The sequence below is a fragment of the Pteropus vampyrus genome, unplaced genomic scaffold (genome assembly GCF_000151845.1).
Source record: "Pteropus vampyrus isolate Shadow unplaced genomic scaffold, Pvam_2.0 Scaffold62, whole genome shotgun sequence".
NCBI classification, from domain to species: Eukaryota; Metazoa; Chordata; class Mammalia; order Chiroptera; family Pteropodidae; genus Pteropus; species Pteropus vampyrus.
In genome coordinates, this window is record NW_011888843.1 from 557,636 (window position 1) to 569,482 (window position 11,847).

Here is an 11,847-nt window from a genome sequence, read left to right on the forward strand (position 1 = left end):
GTAATATCTTTTCTATTTTCCTACAGGTTTGATAATATAAACAACGCTAGAATATATTAATTAGAGCCAGGAAGGAAAGGCTTCTCCCTTACTTATGGAATCTTGTTTTATTTTAACTCACCGGGAGGAATGGATGAGCTGCTTCTGCAAATATTCCACTCGCCATGTGGACTTGACTGTGGCCGAACCGGTTGATTTCAGAGAGGAGTGCTTGAATGTGTGAATGGACCCCTGTATCTTGTTCACACTAAGATAAAGTTAGAAAATATAGACTTGAAAATGGGGGCCATGGTATCACCTACTTAAGTATCAACTGAGATTAAAAAGAGGCTCTCAGGTTGTCATTAGCATGTGCTATTTCAGAAAAAATAGACTCAAAGACTACTCATTCCACCATTTAGATTTATCGAAACTTTTGCCTTTCACTAAATTGTGTCACTGGAAAATCTGATCATCCATGGAGAGCAGGTGCCATAACACTATGTCATCATCCCCTCACAAGTGTGAGGGGTGACCTGGTGTGGTCCATGCTCTCGTCAGAGCTTGCCCTGTCTCCTCCTCCAGATGGCCCAGAATACACAATCAATACTGACATATTAATTTTAGTCCAGTTGGCATCAGGAAAAAATGTGTTGCTATATTTTGTAATAAATAAGAATTGGGGGCAATAAAGTTTGGTCTTAGTAACTCCAACATAGAGAGTTTTGAAGGTCACATCTAGAAGCTACAGGCTGCCTTAGACAATGAAAATCTAGATTATACATTTTCCCTAAAAATGACCAAAAAGGAAAGGTATTTAACAAAGCAACTCATAAAGATAAGCCATCTTTAGTTACATTTTCAAAGAAAAATGATGGACGTATATTTCTTGAGCATTCACTAGGGTCCAGGCATTGCTGGAAGCACTTCACTGTTGGGGTAGCTTTTGGGGTCCCGTTAAGAAGCCACTTTGAGAACACTCTCTTTTCGGCGCTTATTGCTCAAGAGAAGGTATAGCCCTTTATCTTAAAAGACTAATTGTTTCCACCTCAACTTCCTGACAGTTTCCATTTGTCACCTCTTCTCAGTTTCCATTTTGTTTCCAAACTCAACATAATTAATTATTTTCAAACAGCATATACAGGAGTTTGACTGTATGTATTCTAGCCTCGTAGGACATCTCAAAGAAATCTGTCTTAAAACTTTAGTCCTCATGGACTAACAATAGACTGTCATAAGGAAAAGTAAAAAAGAACGTAAGAACTATTTGTACATACTTTTGTGTCTGAAGAATTTGCAGTTCTCGTTAATTCATTCAAGTGGAGCACCTATGATGGGAAGCAGAGAACTACTTTAAAAGGCTATGTAAACGCTGCTCCCAAGGACCAGGTGGTGACACAGCAAATCACTTTTCTTAAGCGCTTACATTTTTATGAACTTGCTATTATTCACTCCACCTTTCATGGTTTTTCTCATTAAAAAAAAAGAGAGAGCGACATTATTTCAAAGAGAGAAGGTAAATTTGAAAATCAAAATCTTCCATGTGTTCTTAGGCAGAACTCTGAGTATTACAGAGGGGTAGAGATGAGGTGCAGGCATATATAGTACTGTGACAGAAGGCAAGATAAAGGTTTAAAAAAGTGTTTTAAAATCAATTCAGGCTTACTCATCTGTCGTCACTAAATTTGGTTCATCCCTACATTCCCAGTTGTGAAGCACAGTAAGAACCCCATAAATATTTGTTGAATGGAGAATGAATGATTATGTGGATAAACGAATGGATCTTAATATCATTTGCAGGCAATTAGTATCATTGGTTACTCACCGAGCATACAAAGATAAAGCTTGAATTCATATAACAAGTAATTACTTTCAAAATTGTTTTCAAAAATGTTATCTGATTTGACGCTCAAGTGTCTTTGCGATTCCAAGCACTTGTATCATTATCTCCATGAAGATTTCATGTTTTCTATTGTCCTATTGACTTAATTGAGGCACAGTCATAGTTTCATAAGATTTTCATCAGAGAACAGCTGAAATAAAACACTGACATTCTTTAAATATTTAAAGAGTGAGTACATTTAACATGTTTTATGTGATTCCCTATAGTAGAAATGGGATAAAGAGGCAGTAGACACTGGGAAGGTATTATAATGCTCTTAAAATATATATATAAGAGGACTTAATTTTTGTGTATGAGCCTTTTAAAAACAGAAAAATGATAAAAGAGCAACAGTTATGGAGAGAGAGACTTTACCTCAAGACGAGGAAGACTTTCTAAATTGTAGAACTGTCTGAATGTTTGTTAATTAGCTACTTCACACCATTAAGTTCTGCTTTATTAGAGGACTTTAAACAACCTGACAACTTCTTGCCTGCTGGGTTTCAGTGAAGATTAAAGCACAGAGGGGAGAGTGGAGATTTTGACTCCTTTCGGTTCCGAGATTGCCTGAGCGTCATCTATGTCATAGGACACGCTCCATAATCCAGGGATTCCGCATGAACCGTGCCCCCTGTTGTATTTTCGGTCGTCATCATCATCATCACCATCAAAAAAAAGCACAATTATCGAACCTGGAATTCTGAGACTTTGGCTCAGTCTTTGAATGTTACAGGAGAGAATCATTAAGAGGATCAAAATATGAGATTTCTTTTTTTTTTTCCCCCCACGGGAGCAGTGAGGGCAAACTGAGTTCTTTGGCTCTCTTCCAACTCAGGCTGCTTGGCTGTCAGAAGACACAAGGAATTATTTCCACCCCAGACTCGCTCTGCCTGACCCGTGCCCTCAGCACAGCGGGCCATGCTGGCTCTCTGATTGCAAAACCAGAAACAAGCACAAGTAGAAACGAAGCCACCAGCCAGCAGGCCTCTCTTACTTTGAAGGAAGCAAGAGAGGGAGGCGTGACTGCACACGCTCATCCCAAGATGGCTTGTAAAGATTCCCACGGCACCCTTATTCTTAACTATCTTTCCCTCATCACAAACACGTATTTATTGAGCACCTATTATGGGCAAGACACTTGGGACCTAGTTTCCCAATGTGTAGAAATAGAATAAAATTGAACATAAGACCCTTCGCATTTAATTGTTCTTGAGTTTAAATACGTTATTAAATTCAGAGTTTGACTCCAGATTTTCAAGTTCATTTCCAATTTAAATCCTGACTGGGCAAAAGCTTTGTTCCACTGGTTAATTATTCCCTCCAGAAAATGCAGAGTACTGGCTAAGGCCTATTGAAAGATGCCTACTAAGAAATATTTCTTCCAATCACCCAAAATTATTGATTAAGTTAAAACACTGGTGATCTCCTTGGAAACGTACAGATTATAAATACTTGCAAAACATTCTTTATGTGACCCACAACGGCAAGGCCTTGGGCACCTAAGGATGAATATGGGTGGGGGTCGGAGGAGGACTCCCAGGTTTGTGTGGGCCAGGTTGGCCTCATCAAGTGCCTCTTTCTGTTCAGCCTCTGCTCTGCCCACTCATCCCCTGCCCCCCAGAACAGAGCTATGGGAAATCTTACCTTATGTACCTATTTTTGAAAAAGTCAATTTAATAGTCAATCTTAAGCGAAGATGGACATTCTCTGGTGTAGACAGAGTTGGACATCTACAAAATCTCCATAACAAAACAAGGTTTAAAAATCATCACTTGATTGTCTTCTAGACATGGCTGCAGGTGAGTTTGTGACATACCTTTTCCATCTGAGATGCACTGTCGCCTCTGGCCCCAAAGAGCACCAGAGCCAGGGCGGACAAGAGACCCAAGGGAGAGAAGACGAGATTCTCAGTCGTGTGGTCGTAGCTCATCTCCTTAAAGACATCAAAGCAGAGATGCGCGTTTGCTGCACTGAGCGAGCCCATTCTTCACCCAGGTTCTGGAATACAAAGGTGACCAACGACCACAAAGATGTAGGTCAAAATGCCACTACTGAGCAGTTTATTTCAAATTAGGAAGATATTTCTGTTTGTGAAAACTAAAATGCTCAAAATGGGGCTTCTGAAAAACAAAAAGAACACAGATTGTGGAACCAAATGCGTTTGCAATTCTGTCACATTCTGGCTTTAGGACCGTGGGCCGATTATTTAAGCTCTCTCAATCTCCATTTTCTTTTTTGAGGAAGTGGCTGAGTAATAGCTTCTATTACTCAGGATGAATGTGAGAATTAAAGTACGTAAGTTTGTGAAGCTCCCAGAACTGCGCCCACATATAGCAGGTGGTCTAATGTGTCAGTGAATATCGTCATATATTCATTATTGTTAATTTAGTTCAGTGGGTTATGTAATGGCAAAAAGAACAAGGTTACAGTTTTGAGCCCGGGAGATGCATGACCTCACTGAGTCTTTCAAAAATACACAAAGGGACTGACTGAGAGAGAGAGAGTAAGGACACATCAGCGAAAGCCCATTCCCCCCACCGGAGAGAAATCTCTAAGTGCATCTCTCCCCACAGTGGGTTGGCAGTGCCATCGACGTATATAACGAAGCAGATGATAATATGTATTTTTTAAAGAGGGGAATACGTATCATTAAGCATGTGAGAGTCCTACAGAATTATTGTCTCACTTTCTTCCATGAAACCATCCTCAAATATTTATTGAGAAAAACAGAGCTCCCTGTTCTGGGGCTTGTGAGGCTGCCAGCGGCCACCTTGGCCTGATGCCTTCAAGTGGCCGCTCACAACCACACCCGGGCTCAGGAGCTGGGAGCCTCCCCAAAGGAGCCAACTCAAAGTCATAGGTGTTCCAGGAAGGGCAGTCGTACATTCCTGCCTGTCTTCCTTTGAGCACTAAACCCTCCCTTGCCCTTGGCACCATCAGAAGGAAGAGGTAGGAGGGTAATAGGAAACTTCAGCATCTCTGCTTCTACCTGGTGGAATTTGGTCCTGGGACCCCAGGTACTGTAGAATCACATTCTGCATCTCTCTTCCCTCGGAAGGGACTATTTGATGGCCTCTTGAGATTCATGCTAGGACGAGGATGAGAGAGATGCTAGAATGCAAAATTTAAGGCAGCTCTCGCTTTACTGTGTTGATCCTTCTCTTCCGTGACCCTGCCCCTGAGAACGAGTACCTCCTTCAGTATTGCTTCCCTGGGAGTCTTGCTTGTCTCATACCACTGGGACCTTGCCAGGGACACCTGGTCAGGGTTTAGGATACAGGAGGCTGCAAGTCCTTATTTTTGGTAGCTGTACTGTTATCTTATATTGCACTACAAGTGCCTTAAGGGGCTTCTATTTAGATATTAAAATGAGAGAGAAATTCTCCTTTGTGTGCTGTTGATGCAAATGGAGTATCTCAGTCTTAGGAAAGTCAAAAGTCTTAGGAAAATGCCTTGTTTGTCCTGCCTGTCCTAAAAGAGGTAGAGACTTGATACAGTAAGGTTCCTAAAAGAGCATCTGAAAAGGAGAACTCGTAGCTGCTGGTTTTAAGTGAGAATATAAGGAGAAAAGTCATAATTCTTTCTTCTGAAGGATTTAACTTATATAATGTCTTGCCAATATCCGGAGGCCCAGCAGCAACACCTCTTGGCCTAGGGGTGTGGTTCCAATAAAGCAGCCTTAAGAATTCCTACACAAAGAAGAACATGTTTAAATAATTTGGCTGGATGGATGGTTGACGTTTTATAGGGACCAGAAATGTTACCACTTGCTTGAAAAGCTATCGCTCTTCTCATCAGCATGAAAGTAAAATCTTCTAAGACACCAACATATTTCTGTTGCATGCTTGTCATATAACTGGAAATGGAATGGGGATAGGGAGAAAATTGGGGGTCGGATGGGGTTCAAGCTTACAAGGAAGTAGAAATAGATGTACAGACCAGAACCTCTCTCAGAGTCTATGAGGCACTTGACCTGTTGGTTTTTTTCTTTCTCACTTTCCTTTTTGGGAAGCTTGCCTTCTGATAACTCACATGGTCACCCTACAATCAAAAGCCATTCTTGGGCTATAGAAAAGTATCCTAATTGGATGCACGGAATCCAAGAAATACGTTTGCGCTGCTGAAGGGACAATTAGTTGAAATGGCCAATCGTAGGTCTCTATAATGGAGAGCTTTTAAATCAGAAAAACTTGAGTTCTAACACGAACTTTGCCCATTACCTACCACGCATGTGAGTAACTTATTTAACTTTTCTGAATTTATTTATAAAATAGGAATAATAGCAGATATCTGGCAAGGTTGTTGTGATCATGGAAATCCAACTTCTAAATGGAAAAAATATTCAATAAGGTTATCTTCCTTCCCTCTTCTGGGGACCGTGGATTTAACTCAAAGAGTCACAGACTTGAGAAGAAAAGTATCAGGTCCCCAGATTAATTCTACAAATGGGGAACTGAAGTCCTCCTAGCTGGGATACATGACACACTCAAGTCCACAGAGCTGGAAAACATCAAACTCAGAATGAACATCCCTCTATTTTATCAAAGAGAAACAAAATCTTAAAAAAAAAGAGTGTCTAAATTGCTACTACATGGCACAATTTCCCCTGAGGTGTTCGTAGGCATTTATGAACCAATTTCTCATTCGGCCTCAGTTCAACTGTCCTTGAAGTCCTTTCCCCAAGCTAAGAATCAGATTGGTGATGGGAATGGCTCTTTACAATACCGGGAACCGCGACATCAAAGAGCTCACTCAGTGTGCACGAAAAGCTAAAAGCAGAACCACTCAGCCCTGTTGGAAATGTGCAGCTCCCCATCCCCCTCCCCCACACCATGGCACCTCACTACCCTTTTCCCTGGGTTACAATGAAGTCTTTTTCCCTACACTTTCTGAGACATGTCATCACCAATTACAAAAGTCATGTTAAAGAAGGTACGATTTAGGGTTTGCGTTTTTACCTTGTCTTCAGGTTGGCCAAAGTTCTGCCTGGTGAGCCCAGCGCTGTGTCTGCAACCCACAGACACTCACGGCACTCAGGAGCCACAGCTTGCTCCTCCCATCTCCTCAGAATTTCGTTGCACAAGTCACTTTTCCTTGTATTGCGAAGTGATTTAAAGTATTTATACAGAGGTGTGGAGAGCGAGCAGCTGGCGTGTACACAGTAAAACACACTGCTTTCCTGGGTCAACAAAGTGACTCAAGAGATGTAGGAAAAAAATGAATGAAACATTTAATGCAATGGATGGTGTATAATAAACGGAGTGCTCTTTCATAATTACACAATGTGTGAAATATTTAAAAATTAAACGTAACGCATGTGGGTATGTCACACATACCCTGGCTATAACAGCAAAGCGTCGGGGTTTAGAAGCCAGAGAGGAGACATTTTGCCTTGGGACCTGGTGACAGGTTTTTTTTTCTCTGACTCCTGAGAGGAGACATGGTGAATGAAATGCTGTTCTCTTTGGCAGAGAGGAGACCAGGGATGGAGTAACCCGTGCTGAGAAAGGATTTCAAACTCATCGCATGGCGAATGCAGGAAGGGTACCCACGCGAGCTACAGATCAGCTGTAGCTCCAACTCAGAGGCGGATGGGCTATCTCGGACTGTGAGAAATGAAGGGGCCTTAGACAGCATCTCCTCAGAGGTTTTCAGCCCCAGCTAAGAAGTACTTTTCACACTGTGATCGAGAGTTATACGTATTCAAAACTAAAACGAGAGTTTCACAAAAAGTACTTCCGCTGACTACTAATGATGCATTTTGATTATTTCCTTTTCTATTCTCTCCTTTTTCAGGTTTTGAACACTGGTGGTAATTCACTAAATTGTTTTCTCAATCCGCTAATGAGTCCCATCCCACAGTTGGAAAACACTGATCCAGCCCAATTGCCTCATTTTGCAGAGAAAACTAAACTTAGATAAGTTTAATATAACTAGGTACACACTTAACACAATACATAAAAAGGATTCGCATTCTCAAATTTATTGATACGGAGAAATAACACATATAAATTGTTTGTATTCAACCACAAAAAGTTTTATCTAAATATTGATAGTAGCTGTCCTGGTTGGTTTAATTCATGTCATCTGAATTCCTTAACAACTTTTGACTTTTAAAAAACGTTTTTATTTTACCCCTACAGAGTAGACTACAATGCCTTAAAAGTATTTTTCTCTAAAAATAAAGGCATGTGTTTTTGCCTTTTTCATAAAGAACCTCCCCCCAACAATTGAGTATTATCACTAAATTGTACCAGCTCTTTTAATCACATTATATACAGACACATACATACATGGAGAGAAAGGCTTCTACTTTTAAAAACAGTGCCTAAACTACAAATATTTCCAGAGAAAGAAGAAGCTAATGAATAGAAGATAAAATTCGAAGCTATAAAGAAGGGGAAAAAAGCAGTATTTAGGTCCTTTGTATTTCCATTAAATGATCCCTGATTTGTGTAGGTAACAAAAAGACACCAAATATCATCACAACAGGGAATAAATCCAATAGTGTTTTTTTTTTTAAGCTTACAGTAAATTTTACAAGATTATTTTACGCACAAGAATAAAAACTTGGCCTGCGGTCTTTACAAAACACAATTGGCAAATGCCCACCCTACCAGACATTTAGACAGTATTTGGCTTTACCCTAACGAGGATAAGAAAGAAACGGCACACAAGCCAGTCGAAAAATGCCCCGTGGTACCGTTTGGTTCTCAGATTCTCAGAAGGGGAAGGGGACAAATGGAAGAACCTGCTCACGTATAACGGCAGTGAGAGGCATCCTGGACGCGTGGACCACGTTCTCAAGGAAAGCTGGTCCGCCCTCTTTCCTGAAGCAGTCCCTCCTTCGAGTTGAGGACTCTTGAGCAAAGGAAAAGGGATTTATTTATTCATCCTGATCTGGGGAGAAATTAACTTCTGAATGATTCAAAATCTCCTCTAGATTCTCAAAGAAACATACCTTGAATCAGATTTCCACCAATTTAGAGAATTTCACTTCTCTCACATACAGTCCTGAGGAGGATTTGGAGTCCAGAAAAAAGAGAGTCACAATGGAAAAAGGACCCTACCAATTTCAGAGATTTTTAATTCATCTATAGATGGTGCTGCCCAAGTGACCCTTTAAAAAACAGTTAATAATTCACTAGATGGCTCTTCGCAGAACCAGAGGGTTATTTGCAAAGTGTGTGTTCAGTTACTGCCTTGCTATTGTTATCTGTAAACACTGTTAACAAAAGAACATATGCTGGTTTCTCCTGCCTATTAAGTCCCTTGTCTATGAACACTCTGATTAATAGCTAGGAGTGAGGGTGTGTGCGTCCCTGCCTATTGTCCTAGATGTTTAGAGGGACAGATCATTGTATGTGGTCACCCCAGAGTCCTAATTCCACAGAAATTGCACTTGTCTAATAGACCATGGCTTTCACATTTGGTTCTTTAAGCAACAATGAAAGGCATGCATCCAAAAGGCCCTAATTTGGGTTTTCGTGCCAAGGATTTTTAACCTAGAGGATCTATGAATGGAATGCAAGAGATCTTTGAACTTCTTAAAATTATATACACAAATTCTTGTATATGCACAGTTTTGATGCTTTAAAATCCGATTCTTAAAGGGAGCATTTACTCCAGAAAGGAGAGGACCATGACAATACAAACGTCCAGGGGTCTCAAACATCCAGGGGCCCTGTGGCTCGGCCCTTCCCTTTTTTCTGGCATCTACTGTCCCTGCTCTAGCTGCTCACGTCACTGTCACTGGAAGATTGCCAAGTTTAATCTTGAGAAGTCCTGTTCTTTCACCCCCCACATTCACTCGATCACAAAGTTCTGACCAGCGGGACCACCTCTTAACTCCGTCAGCCTCCTGCGCTTCTGTCCACCCCCGGGGCGTGCACTCTGGTCCAGGCCACCGCCGCTTTACAGTTGGACCACCACCCAGTTCTCCCTGTTAACAGTCTTGTAACATTCCAGCCCAGTGTGTGGCATCAGCAAACTTGAAAATGTCAGTCCCCTCCTTAGGCATCCCCTTTGATGCCTTTGCACCGAGCTAAGAACAAAGGCAAACTCCTGGTCATGGCGCACAGGGCTCCGCGTGGCCTGCTCCCCGCCCCTCCCAGCCTGCCTTCCACTGCCCTTCTTCCCTTGACATCCTGCTCTCCCACTTGCAGCCCTCAGAGGAGCCTGTGACCCCTCATTCCCGGATGCTGCCTCTCCTGGAAGCCTCTTCCCTCTTTTTCCCTCCCTCTTACTCTACTCATTTCTCCAGGTAGGAGCTATGGCCATCCTTCCTCCAGGAAGCCTTCCTACCCTTAGAAACACCTACTGCATGCTTCCACAGCATCTCTGCCTCGTGCATAAAACATATCCCCCCGTGATGGCTTGTGAAAATTGTGAGAGCTCCTTAGCTATCCTGTCAGTCAAACTGTCAGCAGCATGAACAGGTCTTGTCTGAAGAGGCTCACTTCAAAAGACATCTTACATTTCAAAATGGATTGTTTTTAAAATATCCGGAAAATATTTCTGTCTGTCTTCTCTCCACACTTCCCTTTCCATTCCGCTCCCTTTCCTCTCCCTCACAAGGCACTGGGTCTATTGAGGTATATCATTTTGATTTGTTTAAATTATAAGCCAGTAATAAAACTCAATATTTACATTTGCCACTTTGGTTTCACTAAAGCGTTCTCATAGTTCAGATAGAACGATGTTCTTGCTTTGATTCACAAAGCCATAGGCAAGGAACAGGAAGAAGAAAGAAAGGGTGTCAAGGAATGTCCCAGGACACAGTGACGTTCTGAAGGCCAGCTGGTCACCGGCTCCCTCTGGGGCTTTCTCTTCTTAAACGTGCTGCTGGTCTCCACAGGGAAGATTAAGCTAATAACTGTTGTTCAAGTCATGGATCTTTGCACATTCCAGGTTCGTCTATAAGTGTAGGAATGAAATATTAGCATCAGGAGACACCGCCTTTCTCTACCGACGAGTAGAATCTGTCAGTGAAGGGGTGTAGAATGTGTTGGAGAGAAATTACAAAGGGGGTGGAAGATACCAGTCCCTTCTCTCAGAGAGTTTATACTTAGGAGACTTTATTATTAGAAAAGCTATATTATTATTATTACATAAACTCTCAGAAAGCTTATTGTTAAGAGAAAAATACCAAGTAAAATCCCTTGAAAGTGGAAATGACCCAAACGTAATTCCACAGTCACGCAGTTACGGATTTGCCCAAATTTGTAAGAGGAGCGGTGTTGCAGGACAGTGTGAGGTCCTCAGAGACGCTTGGCGGCAGTCAGCAGGCACGCCAAACGCGCGGGCCACACGAGAGGTCTCTGAGCATATCCAAGGCACAAGTGGGATTCGCGATGATGTCCGATGACGTCTCTGTTACGACAGAGAGAGCGCACGTGATATTGGGCAATCGCCACCCCTCTCGGAGCCCTATTTTCCTTAAGAAATGAGAGTAACAATAATAGTTATAATAATTTCCAACTGACAGGATTGCGAAGAGAATTGAGATGAAGTCTGTGAAAAGATTTTTTGAATGATGAATCGGTGATGATAATGAAGAAGGCGGTGGTGGCGAGGGTGATGATGCTGCTCTTCCTCTTCACTGGAAGCTGAGTAAAAGACGTTTTATCCTGCTCTTGCAGAGACAGAAGACCAGATGGTGCTCTTTCCTCCACTTTGGAGATCTTGCTGTTGTATAAAGATGGCACGTGACTGGCAGAACAGAAAGCTCTCAAGGAGGCACTGCTACAGGTAGGTGGAAATAAGGGCTGGCTGGGCCCCTGTCATCCGGCCACTGTGTCTGTCTGCCCTTATGCTCTCTGTTGAACAGTGTTTCTTTCTTGGGACCTTAAGGGAATCTATTCATTTACAATAAGGAAGGGGTACACACCATATGCCATACTCTGCCCTGGAAAAGTTTATAATCTAGCAAGCCACATGCACACCTAGAGCACACGCATGCACACACACACACACACACACACACA

General features: G+C 42.0%; 1 protein-coding gene across 1 annotated transcript in view; it reads right to left on the reverse strand.

Moving 5' to 3' along the window:
* The window catches only part of LOC105292750 (ovalbumin-like), a 10,263-nt gene extending 6,418 nt beyond the window's left edge, over nt 1-3,845 (reverse strand). Inside the window, exons 1-3 of the mRNA XM_011361131.1 lie at nt 3,678-3,845; nt 3,506-3,514; nt 122-247 (exon numbers count right to left, since the gene is read on the reverse strand). Of these exons, the coding sequence (XP_011359433.1) occupies nt 122-247; nt 3,506-3,514; nt 3,678-3,845 (303 nt within the window). The remainder of the gene's footprint in view (nt 1-121; nt 248-3,505; nt 3,515-3,677) is intronic.
* Nucleotides 3,846-11,847: the final 8,002 nt, after the last annotated feature.